At 48.0% G+C, this 21,920-nt stretch overlaps 1 protein-coding gene across 5 annotated transcripts in view; it reads left to right on the plus strand.

Annotated features, from left to right (window-relative positions):
* The window catches only part of LOC102274793 (NHS-like protein 2), a 200,712-nt gene that overhangs the window by 104,473 nt on the left and 74,319 nt on the right, over positions 1-21,920 (plus strand). For 2 of the 5 annotated variants that reach the window (XM_070365914.1, XM_070365916.1), the window contains exon 1: positions 15,695-16,192. The exons of 2 other annotated variants lie outside the window; for them this stretch is intronic. In XM_070365914.1, the coding sequence (XP_070222015.1) occupies positions 16,150-16,192 (43 nt within the window). In that variant the 5' untranslated portion in view covers positions 15,695-16,149. Of the gene's footprint in view, positions 1-15,693; positions 16,193-21,920 lie in introns of those variants that run through there. One more of the 5 variants, XM_070365911.1, reaches the window with a different exon arrangement.

A 21,920-nucleotide genomic window follows, 5' to 3' on the forward strand; every position in this document is an offset into this window, starting at 1 on the left:
TTTAGTCAAGAAGGAGCATGTGACTCCCAGTGGCAAATAAAGCAGGAAGTCCCAATGAGAAAAGATGCTGAAGCATCCTGGCTGTGGCCATGGGGACACTGGTGACTGGGTAAGGGATGAAGAAGGGCTGAAACTGCAGAGGGGAGGATGTGAGGACATGGAACACGTGCTGTAGACTCTCCTTACAAGAAGCTCAGACAAGAAGAGGGAGAGGAATGAAAACATCAAGGGACCCTGGGAGAAAAGAGGGGTTCTCTGCCTGCTGATCTGTTCTCTTCTGTTGGCTTTTCTTCTCTGGCGGCAACTAGCAAAGGCATGTAGGCCCAGTGGAACAGGCCAGTGGAGACCTCAGCCAAGCTGCCTCCTCTCACTTAGCTTCCATTTAGGTATCTATAAAGTGGATCAAGGGATTTCTCGGGTGGCTCAGTGGGTAAAGAATTCGCCTGCAGTGCACGAGATGTGGGTTTGATTCCTGGGTCAGGAATATCCCCTGGAGGAGGGCATGGCAACCCACTCTAGTATTCTTCCCTGGAGAATCCCATGGACAGAGGAGCCTGGCGGGCTACAGTCCATAGGGTCGCAAAAAGTCGGACACGACTGAAGCGACTGAGCATACATGCACGAAGTGGACTCAACTGATATATACTCAGGGCTATTGTGAGATCGCAATGATGATTTAAAAACTGCTTAGAGGGGGGCTTTCGTAGACCAGGTTAGGCTAAACTTGTTGACTTGGGTAGTGTGTACACAGGTGTGTTTAGTTTATCATTCACTCATTCCTCAGCAGCTTCCTCCCTCCCCTTACTCCCCAAACACTTCCAAAGCATGCCTGTTCCTATACAGACTTCCTCACCTGACCCCTGAGAATATCATCCGGAGTCCCACGTGCACAGCCCAGTTGAGTTCGATTCTGCTTTGACTATCAGGGCATCCCATGCATTTTACGACTGTCTCAAGACATCATGGTTCTGTCTCTTCCAGTCTCTCTAAGCTTTTTTCAGTCCATATTTACAACTCTGAACCTACCAAGACTTGTATCTTGGACCCAGCATAAGTGAACAAGAGGGCAGGGACCAAACTGTCCCCAAACCTTACTTTCAAGTTTTGCTATGTTCATAAATCTTTAAGGTTTTTTGCATTAATCTGTTTTCCCAAGATGCTTCACTCTTTGTCTTTCACAGTTGCTCTGGGACCTCTATTTCCCAAGACCTCTTTTCTGACCTCCAGTAGGTCCTCTTGGAGGCCTCCTGACACTTTCTACAGTTAGCTGCAAAGCCCAAGCAAGGATCACACCATCCTGTGACTTCTCAGTATAATTATCTATTTCCCCAACAAGGCTTTGCTGCTGCTGCTGCTGCTGCTGCTGCTGCTGCTGCTGCTGCTAAGTCGCTTCAGTCGTGTCCGACTCCGTGCAACCCCATAGATGGCAGCCCACCAGGCTCCTCCATCCCTGGGATTCTTCAGGCAAGAACACTGGAGTGGGTTGCCATTTCCTTCTCTGCCAACAAGGCTTTAGGGAGCCTTAAAGTCAGTGTCTGCCTCCCTCTGTAGCCTTGTTCTGGCACAAAGGTGGAGCTTAAGGGATGTGTGTGGAATTATTAAAGAAAGCTGAAGAGATCCTTGATGTCTAGGGGCCTGGCAGAAGATGTTCCTAGCACAGGTACTTGTGTTTAGTTGCTCAGTCATGTCTGACTCTGCGACCCTATGGACTGCAGCCTGCCAGGGTCCTCTGTCCATGGGATTTTCCAGGCAAGAATACTGGAGTGGGTTGCCATTTCCTTCTCCAGGGAATCTTCCTGAGCCAGGGATCAAACCTGTGTCTCCTGCATTGCAGGCAGATTCTTTACCAGTTGAGCCACCAGGGAAGCCACACAGGTACTAACTATACCAAATATTTAACAGTCTAGTAGTGTTGGTTGCTCAGTTGTATCTGGCTTTTTGCGACTCCATGGACTGTAGCCCACCAGGCTCCTCTGTCCAAGGAATTCTCCAAGCAAGAATACTGGAGTGAGCTGCCATTTCCTTCTCCAGTTTAGCAGTCTACCCTTTCCCTTTCTGGGTCTGACCAATTCTTCTTCATCCTTCTTGACCCACTCAAAGAGTCACTTCCTCTGGGAAAGTAACTCCATCTCTTCCAGACCAAAGAAGTTTCTCTCTGGTGTTCCCCCAACATGTGATCCTTTCCCTGGAATAGCAGTGATCACACTGTACTGTTGTCTGTGGATATGTTGGTCACCCCTCCTAGATGGTGACTTATACCTCTGTGTCCCCAACACCTAACATGAGGCCTGCCTGGCCAGAGCAGATCCCTGGGGACTGTTGAAAGGATGACTAAATGACTGAATGGGAGAGTGGGTGAGTAGATGGATGGATGGATGGATAGATGGATCCCACTTTAGACCTCTTGTCCCAAAGTCAGAAAGTTTTGCTTTCTGGGTAGCACAGAGCCCTAACTCTGCCAGGCTGAGGCTCTAGTTGGACCTGCACCCACAGTGCTCTGTGACCGTGACAGACAGGCCCCCTGTGTCTGTGAGCATGGGTCTGATGACATCAGCCTTGGGCAGTACTACAACTCCGCTAAGTAAGTGAAGTCACTCAAGGCTCTCTGGCTCTGGCAGAGTTGATTCCAGGAGTCATGGCCCTTCCTCATTGCCAGGCTATTGAGGCTGGAATGAGCTGCCAATCCAGCACAACCTGCCCCATGTCATTTATCCCATGGGGCTGCAGCACTTTCAGTGAGCAGCTGCATGTGTGTGTGTGTGTGAGAGAGAGAGAGAGAGAGAGAGAGAGGATTTACAATGTGACTCATGGACAGAGCCTTCTCATTGGCTGCCAAGGGTCCCGGCTCCAGTCTGTGAATCTCTGGGCTGCCAGCACTACCCTCCCCTGGGAAGGCAAGGCAGGAGAAAGAGGGGAGAGTGGAGTGAGACTCCAGGTGTGTCTGACAAGGAGCCAGGTACGCCTAGTGGCCACACTGGGCATGCAAGAGACATCTGGCTGCGTTCGTTCCCAGTCTGCAGCCTGGCAGCCTCATGTTCTGCCCAGATTTCCCCAGGTCTCGGTCAGGACTGGAGCCCAGAGTCTATTGGCAGCTGTCACTTACAGAACTGGATCCGTCCCCCAGCGGAGCAGGGAGCTGTGTCACTTAGAACTCCCGAGTACCACATTCCTTCACTGGTCGCTGTCACACTCCCGGATTAGGCTCTGTTATTGGCCCCTCAGTCCTGCGAGCTTCTGCAGACGGAGCTGTGAGCTAGCGGCAGCAGAAATGACAGCACTGGGAACGGGCGGCCAGGGATGGTGAGGGCTGGCAAGGTGGGTCCCCAAGGGCACCCGTGCTGGCCCCGTCTGCAGAGGCAGATTTGGTGGGGGCTCACTAGGGTTCTCCTGGAACCTGGGCTGCTCGACCTGAGTGGAGCACCAAGCAAGGAGGAGGGGGAGGAAGGGGGAGAGAGAAGAAGGGAGGGAGAGAGAGAGGGAGAGGGAGGAAGAGAGAAGAGAGAGAGAGGTTGGGAGAAGCTCCTAGCAGGCTCTAGTCCAAGTGAGAGGGTCAGGTCTGGACAAATGTGTGCCAGGAGCACAAGTGGGATTTGGATGAGCCATGTGTGTGAGAAGCAAAGCTGAGGTGATGTAAGCACCTGGGGAGGAGCACAGGCAGAGGAGGAGGAGGAGGAGGTGGGGGGAGGAGGAGGAGGAAAAGGAGGAGGAGGAGGCGGCGGCGGCAGCCACAGGGCGGCTGCCAGTCCAGAACAGAATGATGGGCAACTCTCACCACAAGCAACCGAGGAGTAAGAGCCAAAGCGGGATGCATTCAGCAACAGGTACTCTCTTCCCTTCCCTCCTTTTTCCGGGGCCCCTCCAACCAGGGCCTCCCCAGCTACAGCCGCGCGGGGGCCCCTGACCCTTGGCGTGACTTTCAGGGGCTGGCTGGGGGCGGGGAGAGCTCGAGGGAGATGCCGGTGAACTCCCAGCTCCCCTGCTCCCGCGCCAGCCCGAATTGCATAAGTCAGAGCTCCCCAAGCTGGTAGGGGCCAGCCTCTTTGCCAGCAACCCCATGTAGCCTCTGGAGGGTAGCTGGAGCGTCAGGGAAGTGAGCAACGTGCCATGGACTGAAGTTTATTGCTAAGATTGTGCTTTCTGTCTGCATCCAGTAAGCAGAGACCTGGAACCATGCATGGCTTATCCTTTACGAGCCTCCTTTGTTATTCCAACCTTCATCTCCCCCAGCTGCCCCCACCCTGCACTGAACACCTACACCTCTCCTGCCTCTACCTCCTATGCTGCATGCACGGAATGATCCAGATGAATCTGTTTCTTGCTGTGTAATGCCCTGCCCCCACCTCCTGCCCCAGCCCTGGCAGAGAGCTCTCCTCTCTGCAAGGGTGAGAGGAGCATGTGCCAGCTTTGAGCTTGTTGCCCTCCTACCCTGGGTGTGCCCTGCTTCGCCCCTGGGCCCTCTCCAGACAAGGACTCACTCAAAGGTGCTGGTATAGCTCTCCCCAACAACCCCTTCCTGGATGCTAACAGCATGGAAATCAGGGAGACGGGATCTGCAGACAACTTTTCCTAGCCCACCATCCCAGACAGTGCAAGAGCAACATGGACGCAACTTCTCTTGTCCTGTTCACTCCCCACCAGCTCTTTTCCTTCCTGCTTTTCCCTTGGTCACTGGGAAGCACCCGATCAGGCAGCAGCAATTAAGCTGAGGGTACCTTCCCTGTCCTCCTTCCTCTGTCTGGATGGTGCCCCCCTCCCTTCTCAGCATCTTTCCTCTCAGAGAAGCCTGTGGTTTTCCTCTGTACCTGTTGGGGAGGCCCTCAGCTACCATGCAGGCCAGTGGGAAGAAAGAAAAAAATTTTGCTAAGTTTAATTCCAGTTTACCATCAGAAAGCAGCAAATAGGTGTCTTGCTGAAAGCCTGCTATGCTCAGGCCCAGAGGGTTGTCCAGCCTTTTCCTGGGGACTCAGCTGGCCATCAGGCTGAAGGAAGTTGTCCAGAGCCAAGCAGTCCTAGGGGCAGCCCTAGAATGGGAGTCTCATGGGGTGCAGTGGGAGGGAAGCTACAAAAAGTGACCTGGGATGTGCTGCCATGCAGGCTGATGGCCACAGGGGCCCACGTGTCAGAGCAGGTTCTGGTTTGGCCTCCTGGATGGGCTGAATTGGGGCCCCTATGGTGGACTGAGCCAGTAGCAAAGGTTCTGGGCATTGGAGTTTCTTTGGAATCTTCCGTGGACACACTCTTCTAAGGCCACCATTAGGTGAATGGCCCAACCGCCAGCCGCTAGCATCCTGCATCTCTGCCACAGAAGCTCGGGACCTGCTGGTGTTAAATAGAGATGCTCTGTACAGGCCACGATGGGAGCTTGAGGGTAACTTTCTATGTAACTGCTGGTACTACAGCTCAGGACAGTTACTGACTGCCATTTCATCTTTTAAAAACTGCTCTGCATCTTCAATGCCAGCTCCAGTCCAAGGTCATCCTGGAAGCAGTAACTACTGGACCAGCTTCTGGCTGCCTGAGAAGGGAGTCTCATGACCGATTCTTCTCTCTCTCGCTCCACCTCCTGCCCTGCTTCACTTCTCAGCCCTTGGCTTCCCCCAGCACTGCACTTGCACACTCACCATCCCCAGGCAGTCCCAGAAGCCTTGGTTGAACATTCATGCTCACCCGGCTAGCTAGAGAAAGGCTGGTTAGCCTCCCAGGCCCAAGCTGCCCACAGACTGGTCAAAGAGAGGAGGGAAGCACAGGAGACAGTCAGCTAGTGGTCTAAGGGAGGGAGCAATGCCTTAATCATGGGAGGCAGTCTGTCCTGTGGTTACTAGGAAATGCTTCATGGAGAAAAAAACACCTCCTCCATTGCCCACCCTTACATGCAGATTTCTTTCCTCAGAGCACTGTCTCAGACCTGTGTCTCCTCCTACTCTACACCCTCTCCCCTTGTGGTCGAGACCACACCCAGAGACCACCTCCAGAAGCTTGGCCTCCAAATCTCTACCTCCAGCTCAAACTAACACAGTGGATTGCTCCATCTCCATCTGAATAGTACACAGGGGTTTCACACTCAGCCGAGCACATCTTCTTGTTCCACCCTCTGCCCCTGCAGAGAAGCTCCCCTTTCTCTTTTCTATTTTCACTTGCTGACACCATCATCTCTCCAGGAACCCAAACTAGACACCTGGGAGTCAGCTCCTCTTGCTCTCTCATCTCATACTTAAACTCATCCACCCACCCATCCATCCATCCATTCAACAAGTTTTTACTGTCGAGTCTTCTCTGAGACCTGGAAACCCCTCCTCTTATCACTGTCAGTGTCTGAGTCCAGGCCTTTATTATCTCTGGCCCATTCCAGAACTAGGCTCCCTGCCTCCACATTTGCCCTTCTCCCGGCCATGCCTAGCAAAGTCCCCAGAATGATCTGCCCTGCACTCCCTTGCTATGAACCCAAAGCTTGCTAATTTCAGGAGGGGAGGTCAGGATTGCTCCCAGCATGTACTCAGTGCATCCCAGGTGGCCCAGGAGATCATTTGCAGGTGGTATAGACAAAACTTTTTTTGCCTTTCAGAGTTCTGGGCATATTTTAATGTGCATTAGGAAAAATACAACTAGTAAATCCAACCCACAGTTACTCATATATTTTTAATTAGGGCAAGATTAAGCATTTTTAGAGTAAATCTCTTTTAATAAAATGGCCAAGTAAGTAAATAGCATAGGTGGTGCATGAAAAAAGTTGAGAATGCAAAACAGTATTGCCTGAGGTTTGGAAAGCACCAGTTTCTAGGGTAAAATATATGTTCCTTAGCACAACTTAGAGACCTTCCGTGATTAGACCCTGCCTGCCTCTCTGGCCTTACCTCCTTTCACTTCCAGTTGAACTTGATATTCATCCATCTTGAATCACTTGTGGTTTACCAAATACACCATGCCCATTCAACATGTCCCTGCTTTAACAAGTGCACTTTCCTCTGCCTGGATCCCTGCCTCTAACCACCTATCTTCTCTTGGCAATTTCCTAGCCATCCTTCAAAACCCTGATTAGGTGTTACCTCTTCTTTAAAACCTTACCTGACCAATCTCCTTCCTCCATACAGAATTAATTAACAGAGTTTATCCTTCATTCCTCTGTACTGATTTGGGAACTTGTACATAATTTTATCATCGCTGGCATTGTCTTTTTTCCAATGTGCTTTTCTTTTGTCTTTTTAAAAGTAAGGCCTTTTATTTTTAAGAACAGTTTTAGATTCACAGAAAATTAAAGAGAAGGTATAGAGATTTCCCACATACCTCCTACCACCACACATGCATAGTTTCCCCCACCAGAGTGGTACATTTGTTATAACTGATGAACCTACATCGACACATCATAATAACCCAAAGTCCATAGTTTACATTATGGTTCACTCTTGGTGTTGTACATTCTATGGGTTTGGGCAAAGATATAGTGACATATATCTATAGTTACAGTATCATACAGAATATTTTCACTGCCCTAAAAGTCCTCTCTGCTTCACCTCCATCTCCCCTCCACCACCACCACCAATCCCTCTAGCAACCACTGATCATTGTAATATTAACATAGTTTTGCCTTTTACAGAATATCATATAGCTGGAATCATACAGTATGTAGCCTTTTCAGATGGTTTCCTTCCAGCATTGTCATTTTTATGGTTGCTGTTACATGCTTATATGCCCTAGTAAAATGTGAGCTTTTCTAAGATAAGGCCTAAAATTGAGCTTCCCTGGTAGCTCAGCTGGTAAAGAATCTGCCTGCAATGCGGGAGACCTGGGTTCGGTCCCTGGGTTGGGAAGATCCCCTGGAGGAGGGCATGGCAACCCTTTCCAGTATTCTTGCCTGGAGAATCCCCATGGACAGATAAGCCTGGTGGGCTACAGTCCATGCTGTCTCAAAGAGTTGGACATGACTGAACAACTAAGCTCGGCATAGCAAAAAACTTATTTACCAGAGGTTGGAGGAAAACTGTTAACCAGGTCTTGGAAGGCTTCGGTTCTGATTTCTCTTGGCTATGAATGAGCAGTGTGATCTTAGGCAAGTAATTCACCTCTGCTACTCCCATCCTTCAGCTGTAAAGCTGTAAATCCTTAAGGGGGATTCTTATCACACACACCTCTCCCCAAAACTGCCAAGGGGGCTTGGGAAGATATGATATGAGATGCTAGGAGAGCTTTTAAAAAGTTGAGATTGCTTTTCAAATGAAACAAGTAATTGTAGTTGTAGATAGAAGAATAGCGTGGGTCTTGCCCTGAGAATGGAACCAGAAGTGAGCTTTGTATGTTTGGGGGACCATGGGGAGCAGCCAGTGCAGTTGCAAAGCAAATGGAAGTGGAGGGTGGGGGCAGGGTAGTCATAGCATGTGGAAACCCACCATGACCTTAGAGCATAGGTTGCTTTGACTCTGAAAAGACTTGTCTACCAGGCTCCTGAGTTGGAATTGACATCTCATCAACTTTCACACCCCTTTCACTTCTTGAGTGAGTGTAGCCATGTTGCCCTATGAATATGTATGGACTTTAGGGGAGATACATGCTAGCGCCACCCTAACTACACAGCATTTACATAGCTGTGCACATATGAACCATCTATATGAACAAGTATCCCACAGAGAAGAGACAGGGAACCAATATTACACACGTACTGTGTGCCAGCACATTTTTTATTGACGTATAGCTGATTTACAGCATTGTATTCATTACTGCTGTACGGCAAAGTGATTCTGTCTTACATATATATGCATTCTTTTTTAATGTTGTTTTCCATTATGGTTTATCATAGGATATTGAATATACTTCTCTGTGCTATACAGTAGGATCTTGTTGCTTATCCATTCTGTATATAAATGCCAGCATGTCTCATTTACAACTTTGCTTAACCCTCAGAACAACCTCCAAGCAGGGACTGATTTTTTTTCGGGGGGGGGGTTGTTTTTTGGAAAACGATAGAGAAACATTTTTTTTATTTTGATAATTCTCACATATTGCATTCAATTTCCCATTAGTATAGCTCCTATTTGTTCTGTGAAACAGTTTTCAAAAATGGTTCGCCTGAAGGTGAGATGACAAGTCACAGTCTTGGACTTGATCAATCTCTCCTTGTAAATGACCCACACCAAGTTTTACTGCTCCCTCCCCACCCCCATCCCCACTTTCCTCCTCCAGGTACCCCTCACCTTTTCCCCCAGAATGCCTCTAACCTGTACCAGCTGGAGCTAGCCTCTGCTCATGGGTGGTCTTGTCTCTGCTGGGCAGGCAGGGACTATTGATGCCATTTTACAGAGGAAAACACTGAGACTCAGGGGTGAGCTGCCTCATGGTCCAATAAAAAAGAAGTTGTAGAGGCAGGACTGGAAGCCAAGCCTGTTGGACTGTCAAAGCTTGTGCCTACTGTGCCATGCCACGTGCTTTTCAGCATCTTTGCATCTGTGACAGGAGTTAGTAGTAACCCTGGAGACCGGGTGCGGTGAAGGGTGGATTCTGCAGTTCTATGCTGATAAGGCTAGCAGATCTCTATAGCAACAAGGACTGCAATTCCCAGCCTTGTAGAAGTCCCACCATATATCTGTCTAATGACATGTTTTGGTTGTTGGAATAACTGAACTCATTTGAAGCTCCATGTTGGTTCCAGAAGCTAGAGCTGATTCCTGAGCTAGTGAGAAAGTAGGGGAATTCTTGAGTTTAAGCCCAAATTGGGCATTGAGAAGGGCTTCTAATGTGGAGATAACTGATATCATACTGATTTCCACCTCCCTTTCCACCTCACCTTGCTCATTGTCAAGCAGCAAGGTGACCTGTGCTTCAAGATGAAGATGAGTCCACCATTCTCTCCTCTGTACCTAAAAACAATGGAGAAACGATCTCATTGCATTTACCAGGCATTTTTGTAGTTGACCTAACCCTTTCATAGTCCACAAACTTATGGAATCCTCAAAATCTTTGATTTCAGTTTGATGGATGCTGAAGTGGCAGAGACTTATAAGGGAGTCAGGTAGCCTCTATTCACCTGGGAAACCTTCTTCCCAAAGGCATAATTCCTAATCCAATTTAATGAGCCCATTGGAAGGTATGGAAGAAATTGAAACTCTAGGCCACCAAACAAAATATTTCCTGGTGCTCCTCACCTCCCACGAATGAGAGACATGTTGAAGGTATGGCATGGGCCCTGGGCTTAAGGCCAATGGTGATACTCCCACATTCCTTGGACCAGAACTAGAAGAAAACAAAAATTGGGTATAAAAAATTACAGTAACCCCCCCCATTGTCAAATAATAGGATAATGGCTAAGTAAATCTGATGCAGCCAGCCTCACTGAAGTGCAGTGGAGTGCTAAAGAGCTAATTATGAAGACAGTTGAGCAACATGGACAGTGCTTATAGTAAAGCGCAATATAACATGCAAATGGCATGATACAAAATTTTATCGAGGCTGAGCTTTACAAACCCTGTAAAAAAAAAGCATGTCTGCACATGAGGGAGGATTGGAATGGTATTTGTGGAAAAAGCAAAACTTAATTTATTGTGGGTGGCAGGCTTATTGGTGAATTTTTCTTTCTAGACTTCCATTAACGTTGTTATAATGCTTGTGCAAAGAAAAATAAAAACCATTAACATATAGAACAAGCACCCTGGCAAATCATTCTGTCAAGCTGAGAGACCAAATCGTATCATGTCCCTGAGCCAACAAAGAGAGTTGAAAGACGTAAATGCAAAAGTCTGCGCCTCTTTTTACAGAAAGAAGCAGCCACAGGGAACGGGGAAATGTGTGGATTTAGTGTGGGAAACCTCAGGTTTGAATTCAAGCTCTGACCCTAACTTAGGGTCTTCAGCAGAAGTAATTTCACTGCGGTAGCCTCAATTTCTTCATCTGCCACAAGAGGATAATTGTAATCACCACCACCACTTTACAGGGCTGTGGTAAGGAACCAATGGTGCAGGATGTTCTGAAGGGCTTTTTGTGAGGTGTAAAAATGCTGCACAGTGTAAGCCTTATCATGGTAGAGATATAAAGACTTGGAAACAAAAGTAATAGGTATTGTTTGTCCCTGTTCCACCTCAGTTGACAACAAAGCCAGGCTGGGCCTGTGCCGCTGGATGGTTTCAGATGTCTTCTCTGATTATAGAATGCCAGTGAAATGTGGTCAAGCATGTGAGGCTTTCTGGTTTTAGCCATTGTTGGGGAATATCTGGGGCAATGTTATAGGTTTTTCTCATCTAAAATGTTTAAAATTCATGGAGAGATGAGAATCATGGATGTAGAACTTGGTGAAGACTTCCACAGCTCCTTGGGTTCTCAGCCAGACTTAGCCACCTACTAGCTGTAGGCCTTTGGGCAAGGGACCTAAGCTCTCAGAGTCTCTGTTGCCTCCTTTATCTGGCAGGATTCACAGTGTCTCCCTCATAGGGTGGTTGTGAGGATGAAATAAGATGCTGCGTGCAAAACCCCTGGCACATAATAAGCAAGGAGAACAGGTGTGCTGCCATCATCACTGTCTGAAATTGTCAGAGGAAGAGAGGTCTCTAGGGATCACCTGATTCCAAGCTTCTCAATGGGTGCTGAGAGGGGTCTGGAGGGAGTCTTGTGGGAGCACAGTGTGTACATATTATAATATTTGCATGTCAATGTTGAAAAGTCTTCTATGGGAAAAGTAGGCTTTTTGTGTATCGTGGTGAGACCTGGTTATAACCCCGTAGACTCCCACAGACCTTGCATTTTATAGACCCACACAAGTGAGGTGATGTGCCCACAGTCACCTAACTACAGGGATGAGATTAATGTGGGCCGCAGTCCAGCTGCTCTCTGCCCCTGCCCTCACCCGTACTGCTGTTACCACTGCCCAAGAGATGTCTTCATGGCCTCTGGGATTTCCTCATCACCCTGGTGGAGACACCCTGTGCCACGTAGCCACAGCCGTATGACCAAACTAAGAGAAGACAGACAAAGCTTTGACATGGAGAAGAGGCAAGAATGATGCTTGAGATGATGAAGAAAGATGCCCCTGCAATGTGGTCCTGCATGCTGACAGGTCAGCTCTGCATCATCCCCAGGTGGTACTTCCAAACAATCTAGGCTGACATGGCCTCCTAAGTGCCATCTGCATCCCTGTAGAGTAAATGGTCTTTGGAGAAAGATGAAACCTTCATCTTTCTCAACAGCAGATTTTCTATTTAAAAAGTCAATCTCCTATCAAATTCTCCAAGAGCACAGATGGAGGGCTGTGGGATCCCAGAAGTGAGATGAGGCTCCCAGTTGCTCCCTGCCATTCGAGTGGAGCATGTTATCCACGTCTGGTTTCTGGCATTGGGGAGGGTAGCACAGAACCACCTCTGTGAATTCCTTTTGTGGAATTTGTAGACTTGGAAGTTGGTGGGGAGTGGGTGCAGTTTACTGATTAGGCCCTTTAGGCTTGACTCAGAGATGTTCCCACCTCCAGTGCCACACAGGAGATAAAAGGCACATACTATGTCTTGCATAGTGCTCCTCTGAAATAGTCTCACCCACCTAGCAGCCTGGGACCTTACTCCTGCTTCTGAGAACCTAACTTCAGGGGCCTGACTCCTGGGATTTCTTTTTTTTTTTTTTTTTTGAGGCTATAATTGACCTTTCTTTAAGTACAAAATGACAACAAAACAGCAACAACAAAGACAATAAAGCAGAAACACAGCAGAAAACATTTTACATATGCCTAGAACAATCAAGGAAGAATACATAAAAATACAATAATAATAGGATAATTTAAATAATTCTTTTCAGTCCTGGAAGCTCTAATGGGCAAAATGGTGAGGCTCCAAACCCAGTTAACAATAAGGTTGGACACACACACAACGCACACACATCTACATACACATATACAATTTATATATATATACATATATACATATATATGACTTTGTACCCTGAAAACAGAGAATCACTATTTTCTAAGAACTGATGGAATAAAAATGGGCCTCATTATCTCCAAGGCTACAAAATTAGAAATGAATTAAAAATTAGAGGAAACTCATAAAAATCTCCTAGCTACCTGTTAATTTTTTATCTTATTTAAACAATTTTTGTAGAAATCACAACTAAAACAGCAGAAGTTAAAGAAAATTGGGATTTCTGACTTACTTTCATTGCAGAACATTGATGCTCCCCCCCATCTCTTTTTCCAGACTCTTGATTACCCCTGTCCCTCTACCATGGATGTCTTCCTGGACATCTACTCCCACCTTTGGTTCTGTCACCAACTCCTTCCTCTTCTCTGGATACTTCAGGGCCTGACCTAGGGGACAGGAGCTGTATGATGAAGGTAAAGGGCAAAAGGGGGAAGGGTGAGATCTCTTTTGGTGGCCACCCAAGCCAGAGTCCTGATCCAGAGAGCCCAAGGTCACACCGCTTGTTCTGAGGATGAAGACAACCGCCATCCCCATCATCATCAGGCTTCCACCACCACCCCCCAAAATGAAGTGTATGTTGTAGAAACTGACACACACCAATCATTTCCCTGCCCAGGGGCAATTGTTTGCCTTGACTCCAGCCAGAAGAACACAAAAACCTGAGTTGGGAGACAAAAGGCAGATATCAGCTGAGACTCTAATTGTGGAGTCTTCCCATCCCAAACAATGTGGCTTCAGTTATGCGTGATGGTGGCCCCCTATCACAGCAACAGCAGCTATAGCTCCAGCCTAGAGGAACCCAGGTGAGAAGAAGCTGCCAAGGGGGATGACAGACGCCAGGGTGAGCCAGGCAGGCCAGGGATGATAGCCGATGGGAGACCAAGTTGACCATCAATGCTTTTGAAGGGGGGCCCTCCTGAGCCTTAGGGAGAGACAGTGGAAGACAGGCCAGCCCCAACATTGCTTCTATTGAACTAGGCAGCATTCTGAGCACTTTGCAGATATTAACGCATTTGATCCACACAACAACCTGATGGTGTAGGTACTTTTATTATCTTCTAAAGGGATATATAGTTTAGAAACTGTCGATTATGTAACTAATCTATAGATTAGAAACTGAGGATCAGAGAGGGTAACTTGCACAAGGGCACACGGGGTTCGAGTGCAGATAGTAGGTATCTCAAGTCTGTCTTCTTAACGACTCTGCTAAGCTGCCAACATAGGAGAGCTAAGCCTGTCAGGCCAATTTGCCTTCAACCCACTAGCTGGGCTAAGGCTGGACTTCAGTCTCTACTAAGAATTAGTGTAATGATTCCCAACCTGAGGAGATTTAGAACACCATCAATGCCTAGTCTCCACGCCTGAGAAATTCTGGTTTAATTGGTCTGAAATGAAGTCCAGCACACAGGGGATATGGAGGATAGGGTGAGCAGCAATTTTGGTGAGAGCTCCTCAACTTAAAAACACACAGCACCTCTCCCATCCTGACAAACATCTAACTCCCAGCCAGAGCTCTGTCACTCCCTCCACCTATGGCTTTCTTTCCTCTCTAACCACAGCCAGACTTCCTGAGAGTTGTCCCCCCTCCCCTCCCATTTCCCTCCTTAACCTGCTGCCGTCTGGCCTCTGCAAGCCGGCCTTGCCAAGGCTACTACCCCTCTTGATACTGCCGCAGCACACATTCACTGCTTGGTCCTCAGCCTACTTAAATTCTGGAATGCAATTCCTGATGTCAATTGGTCCTTTCTCCGAGAAGCTAACCTTCTCCCAACCTCCGGGTCACAAACCCATTGTCCTTGTCTGGAAATTTCACATCAGTCTTTTTAGATGGCTTTTTTTCTCAAGCCATACAAATATTTCCTGGGGCCAGGGCCTCCAGAGATCCACAACCCTGCCCTTGAGAAGCTGAAAGTCAGCACAGGAGGGATTCAGTATCCTCGTCCTTGAGGTGACAAGGTGGTTCCTCAAGGGGAGCCGCCCAACTCCTTCCCTCAAGCTGCTTCCCTGTCTCTTTGTACTTCTGGCAAAAATAGGAAAGAGAACAAAGCTCTGGCTAGGTCTTTTCACTCTATGAGCGAGAACTCTCAATACTTCTCTTCCAGTTAAAAGCCGGTTACTGGGACAGGGTGCAGGCCAATGCCTGTGCTCTTTTTGCCAGAAGAGTCATGGAGTCCCTCTGCAATGAGCTTCTGGCGTGCACGGATTGTTTCCTGGGCCCTTGTGTTTCTAAACACACAGAAACAAATTGAACAAAAATGCATTTTAAATGTTTTAAAACCAGCGATTCTCTCCTGTTTGTGTCCTCGGAAAATAGGCTTTGCTAGCATTTGCAGTACTGATTCTAGAATGCTGGAAGGGTGGAGATGGGAGAAGCAGTGAGGGAGGCCAGCAGGGTTCTCCACCTGATGCTATGGAGAGAAAAGGTGGACTCTGAGTCGCATATTCTCTGACTGTTGGGCCTTAGGAAAACCCCTTTCCCTCTCAGAGCTTCAGTTTCCTCCCCTGGTACTGGGACCCATCATCATTAGCTCCTCTGTCTGTGGCAAGGATGCTGGGAGATGACCCCTACCTGCTGGAGGCACGATACTCTGCTGGAGTAGGCACTCCCTAGGAGTTGTGGAAGCTGAATTGAATTGTGTTCGGCCATCATGCACAGACTTGTTCTAGGCCAAGAGAGAAAGTGTGTGTGTGCAAGAGAGATTTGCAAAAAACAAGGCCTATCTCTCTGCACGTCTCTCCTCTGGAAAGGAAGGGGCCCGCACGGTGACAATAGACCAGGGGCGCTGACTCAGACAGCCAGTTCCTGCTCATTTCCCCTCGCCGCAGGACGGCCACCGAACGGGAGGTCAGCCCTCCGTGGGGTTCTGAATCAGGCCTTTGGCTGAGAACCTTTCCTAGAGAAAGACGAGACCAACTCACAAACAGGTCTCTCTGTGAGAGGACGGACTGGACCAGTGTGGCTGTGGGCAGGCAAGTGGGGGCAGTGGGGAGTGGAAAAAGAGAGAGAGGAAAACTCACTCTTTGAATCCTGCATTGCTTTCCCTGGGCTGGGTGGCCTAGAAACAACTTTACGGGCAACAGAGCATGTGACTGAAGGGGCCAAACTGACCCGGCCAGGGTGCTGGGAAACGGGGTTCAGGAGGGAGTCGCTGGGTGCCCACGGAGGAGCCCAGGAAAGGGATTCAGAACAGCGTGGAGCTCCTTGGCTCCCTGCCCCCAGTGTGGAGTTGCCGGATGTGGAGTCTTAGTCGTCCACACCGCTAGGATGGAGAGAGCCGAGGCTATCACCCTCTTCTGGAGCCGGGGAGGTGAGTCGCATGGAGGAGGAGCAGGTTCACGGGCTCAGCAGAGGTGGCATGGGGAGGAATCAGCGCTCGCTGAGGGAGAGGGTTGAGCACTCGGAGGTGTCCTGAAGCAGCCTGGACTGTTTGGGGGAACATAGGTCCCTTTTTAGTCCTAGAGGCATATGAGGAGGGACAGGCTAACCACTTGGCAGAGGGGCTATAAAAGGAATTAAAAATTGGGTGGCTCTGGAGGAGGGGAGGGTGGATGTGATCACATCCCAACCCTGATAATCTGGCATTCTAGAGGGATAAGAAAAGTGACTGAAGAATTGTTAAGTGTGTGTGTAAGAAACACTCTCTCATCTTCTATAGATCGACTTAGCATGCTCTCTGAAGCCTTGTCCCTTGCATGGTGGAAAATGCTGTTTCCGTCACCCTCAGGGCTTTACCCAGCTCCTGGACTGCTGCTAAAATGCTGATTTTTTTCACAATACCGACAGGGAGGACAGGGAGGGGCAGGAAAGCGGTGTCTGTCGCTAGTCATCTGCCAACACAGGTGACTACTAAGGGACCGAGTGCTTGCTAAGTGCAGGTCAAGCCAGAAGTAGTGGCAGTAGGGTGGAATCAATTTCAGGGTCCTGAGCCATACCAGGGGGCTCCTCTCTGTTTTGTGTGACAAGGATGTTACCTGCCCTTGACAATGTTCCTGAAGATCCAGTTACAGCTGCAGAGGTAGCTAACAGGAGCAGGAGTTGGCCCTCTGTGGCAGACTTCAAAGGAGTTTATGAGCTAAAGGAGTTTGAAAAGCAGAGTGATGGCACTGTGTGAGGACTACATGCTTTTTGGCATGGAGAAGAAGCAGAGGGAAAGTGGTCTTTCGTCTTCAGGTCTTTGAGGGTCTGTCACAGGGTGAAGGGAATTGAGGGGGGCTCAGGAGACAGAGCTGTGTGACCTATGGACAAAGACAACTTTCTAACAGACTCTTGCCTTGCAAAGAAGTAACGAGTCTGAGTGCCTTTGGGAAATCACAGGGTGAGCCCTTGAGAAGACAAGGGCAAGTGAGAGCTGGCCTTCTTCCAAGGAGGAGCGAGGGGGGCACCAGGATTACCTGGGCTCCCTGCTTTCACTCTTGCCCCTCTCCAGCTCATTCTCCACTCTGCGGCCAGAGTGCGACCTTATAAAACAGCCCCAGCTGCTCAAAAATCCTCCAATGACCGCCCACCACCCACTGGTGCAAGTCCAGATTTATTTCTCTTCTCTATTGCCTCCTTTCTACTCTCTAAAAACAGTGCAGAGATAAGATCGTTTCTCACTCTAACGCAGATCTGACATTTCATAAATCTATGTCCTAGACAGCTGGAAAGGGCTATATTTAACCTTCCGCCTTGTAGCTTATAATGGAGGGACTCGCTTCAGGCGCTGCCTTCTAATGCTGCTGCAGGAGACCAGTGCCTTTTCTTTGTTCTCTGTAAGACCAAGACCACAGCCAGCCTCTCCCTCCAGTGGGGGCAGGCCATTTGCCCCAGAGCACCCCCCCTCCCCTCTGTCTCTAGGTGAGGGACATCCCTGTCCCACCCCCTGGAGTGTGCCCCCTCAGCTTTCTTATCTGCAAATACCTGAAAGACTCTTTAGGAAACCTATAACCCAATATGTGGGACAGCAGATGAGCTCAAGAATAGGACAGAGGACAAGGCCAGGAGGCATGGGCTGGGCTAGGCAGGGGAACCAGTAGCGAAGAAAACATCTCATCAGAGGTCTTGCTGTGGACACAGAAAGGGGGAAGGGAGTAGTGCTGAGAATGTGCTGTGGACCCTGTATACGATATTTTGCACGCATTGCCTGGTGCGATCCTCCTAGCAATCCTAGGAGGTAGGTACTGATAGTACCCACCACTGTCTCCAGTGAGGAGATGGGCTCAGAGTAATTTAGTGACTTTACCCAAAGTCAGACATAGCTGGAAAGTGACAGAATCGGCATTGAACCTAGGCCTGTCAAACTCAAAATCCTCCCCTGCTGAGTAGGAACTGCCCTTTGGAGCAGCTCTCCCTCATTTCCTTGCGTGTCTGCAAATGCTGGAGCCTCTTGAAGGCTCTGTCCATGCTGCCCATCACGCAGGCCCCAGGCCCACCTCAGCCTCCACCCCTAGCTGCTGAACCCAGCCCAGGAGATCCGGTCTTTTGATGGTGCCCCCATGCTCTCAGGCCTGATGGGCTGACTTCCCCCATCTCTGCTTCCACATTCTGTTCTCTTCTGCCTTGCAGGTAGCAGCTATTAGGACCAGGAGTCTCAAACAATAAGCTTGTTTGAGAAAGAAATACGATTCTTTCTTCCATGTCTGCCCCCTAGACTGCTAACACTAACACCCTCTGTGGCCTTAGACAGATTGTGTCCCTGCTCTGGTCTCAGTTTCCCCAGATGTAAAGTGGGAAGATAGGATGTTCTGTAAAGGTACTCCCAGTTCTAAGAGCCCAGGTTGCCCAAGATCCTGCCCCTCTCCCAGCCCCACCCTGCTGCTTTCTCTCACACAGTGTGGGGAATGATGGTCACCACAGGCACTGGTTTGGAAACCTTCCCTAAGCCAAATGAAAGGACAGGTACATCAAAGTAACTGCCCCAGTGCCAATGGACAAAACAATCAAGTGGTACTAACAACCACATTTGTAGGGCACTTTATTGTTTATACCAACCTCTCTCACAGCCAGCAGAGTGCTAAGGAAGGGGACTCCAAGGTGATTGCGATGGTACATGGTACAGCTTTAAAAAACACTAAATTACATGGTGAGAAAATGATTCTTGCTTCCTTCTCTTTTCCAGCTTTCTGATTACATCAAGGGAAAAAGCTCAGTGTGATGCTATTCTTCACCCTCTGTAATGCTTGCTAATCTTCTTTTGGAACAGAACGAGAGCAGGCCTCAGGCTCAAAGACAGTGACAGGCAATGATATCTACATAGAATTTAATTACTCTGTTCTATTTCTTTGTATTTATTTTTACAGTTACTTTCTATTTCTGGCAAGTGTTATTCTTTTTGGTTCTTGGGTGCCATATAAAAAATTAATATATATTTCTTTAAGCAAAAAAAAAAAAAAAAATTCACATTGAGAAAAAGACAAATAGTAAATACAACCAGCGGTGCCTAGATATGGCAAAACTTGTGGAAGTGGTTCCTAAATGGTGGAAGCTTGGGCAACACTGAAAGGCGGCATTCATTCAACACCAAGATCCTCAGTGTGGCCCGTGGGGCCCTGCACAGTTTGCCCCTGCTAGTATCCCAGACTTTGTTGTCCCTTATCCCTTTCCTCCCACACCTTATTCCCTTTCATGCCTGCCAGCCTTTGCACATGTTGTACCCTGTGCCTAGAGTGCCTCTCCCACATCCCCTGTCCACCCATCAAACTCTAACTCAGCCTTCAAGACTCAGATTAAATGGCACCTCCTCTAGGGAGCTTTCCTTCAGCTAAGCACTAAGTTCATTTATTTCTCTATTATAGTGTCTCTCTCTGGGCTATGTTTATTTTCTTCTAGGCTAATATCTTCTACCCTATTGGTTCCAAATGCATTTTATAAGAAAGAGAGAGAGAAAGAAAAATGTAACTGTGAGAGAGGAGTGTGCACAGCTCCTGGGATCACTTGGAATTGAGGCTTCCCAAATGCTGATCCAGAGCCTACAGAGGCCACAAAGCCGACTGGGGGCTGCCTCTGAGGGACAGTTGCAGGCCACATGTAGAATGTTCATTGGTGTGCAGGTGCCTTTGAGATCAACACCTGGGATCTAAGAGAAGACAGCAGGATTGGTTCAAGGAAGAAGTTGGGCTGGCATAGCTCATGACAGCCTCAGCTGACCATGAGGAGCTCTGGAACTGGGTTGGCCCTTCAGAGTTGTTCTGAGTTAGGGTGAGTGAATCAGACATTGACATCAGCCCATATGGACCACTTATTCGATGCAGGCTGGCCCCAGGGAGGGAGCACGGTCTTGAGCAAGGCAGCGTGGGTCTGAGGAGGCTGCTGGGCAATCCTTGAAGAGGACTGTCAGCCAAAAACACTCAGTCCTAGGCAAGTATGTGAAGGAGGGGTATCACTGTATTCACGACAGGACCTTGTCTTCCCCATGGGACTTCAGTGCTGGGAGGGCAGGGAGAATACTACAGTGGTTTAAAGGGCAGAATGTAGCTGTCAAGAGTTGGAAACTGGAAGAGTCTATTAATGTTCATTTAAAAATGAATGTCCGAGTATGAGGTTCAAGGCAACGTGCTTAGAAGCAAACAAGTCACAGGTAACTTCTGGTAGAATTAGGGTGACAGATATGGAAAAAAAACCTATTCCAGAACAACATGTGTAGAGCAATGTGTACCAAAGACCATGTGGCCACAGCATCTCGTTCTTGCTTCTGTTGGAGGCTTTAGCTTACCACCCTTCTGACAACCCTCTAAGGCATGAATTCTTGTCCTCACTCAACACATGTGAAAATTGAGAGCCCCAGATTTGCTCTAAAACTCACTGCCACTCAGATCCCCCAAGCAAGCAGCGCTAAACCACCCAGCCCCTCTCCAAGCCACGTACAGTCCTTTACAAAATGCTTATTACATATCTTCTATCTTGTCACAGCACTGTGAGGGAGCAAAATAAGGGTGCCAGAAAAAAGTTGTTTTTTACCTTTATTTTCTTAACCTGCCTGGTATGCTTTCAGATATATTCTGATCATATTTATAACAGTGACATTCTTTTTTATTCTGTTTTTTTCCTACACATTGTTAACCATCTGTGAAATTCTTCCACTACACTCATCTGGTCTTCCATATTTTATCTCAAAAATGAGAAAATTATGATCAAAATCCAGTTCATCCCTTTTGTGCTGTGAGTGGGGGAATTATATTGGTTTTTTTTTTTTTTTTTTTTTACTTTCAGCCTTACTCAGAAAGGCAAAACTTTCTTGGTTTGAAAAGTTAAAAATGTATGAAACCAAGAATATCTCTGATTCTACATGTGATTAATACTCTAGGAGAAATGTTCTGTGGGGGACACTGTAGAGTTTGAGTAAAAGACCACTTAGGAGCAACTAAAAATCCCCCTTGAGGAGCTGGGTCTTGGGCAGGGTTGCTGCTCCTTGCTCCCTCTACCACCACTCCAGCCTGTGCCCTCTCCCCACCTTTGTGCCCACCATCCTCCTCAAGCTCCAGGCTGAGGTTTTTCTTCTCTTCATTCACAGCCTTAAAGATTTTCTGTCAAATGATGATGAAGGCAAATTTTGAAGCTGCCCCCCCCCCAATTCTAGCATCTCTCCCAATAGATTCTATTGTAGTCTCTCTGGTCCCAGAGTTCATCTAAAGCAAAGCTTTTCTCTAGAGTTTTCCAAGCAGAAGCTGTCACATTGCAGAGAACCAACAGTTGCTCTGTGTTGCACAGGAGAAAAGTCTCCATATGTTCCCAATGAAAATAAAGATTTACACGATCTGTGTCCATGCCTAGCCCTGTGTGATACTGTTTGCCATCACTATTACGGAACCATAATTAAAATTTCCCCTCTCATTATAACTGCTAAAATACCATGCTGGCCTCATGGGCTAAAGAGAGCCGTCCTTTCTACTCATTTCCTTGACTTCCTTGTAGGGAGCTTGCAATAAACAATAGAAGCTGAAGTGAGGTACAGGAGTCAATTTTGTTTTAAAGATTAGCAAGGTAAATAGATCACCCTTATTGAAGTGTAACTCTCAAAAAATTAAAAACATGACTCTCATTGAAATATATAGTGATCA

The sequence above is a fragment of the Bos mutus genome, chromosome X (assembly GCF_027580195.1).
Source record: "Bos mutus isolate GX-2022 chromosome X, NWIPB_WYAK_1.1, whole genome shotgun sequence".
NCBI classification, from domain to species: domain Eukaryota; kingdom Metazoa; phylum Chordata; class Mammalia; order Artiodactyla; family Bovidae; genus Bos; species Bos mutus.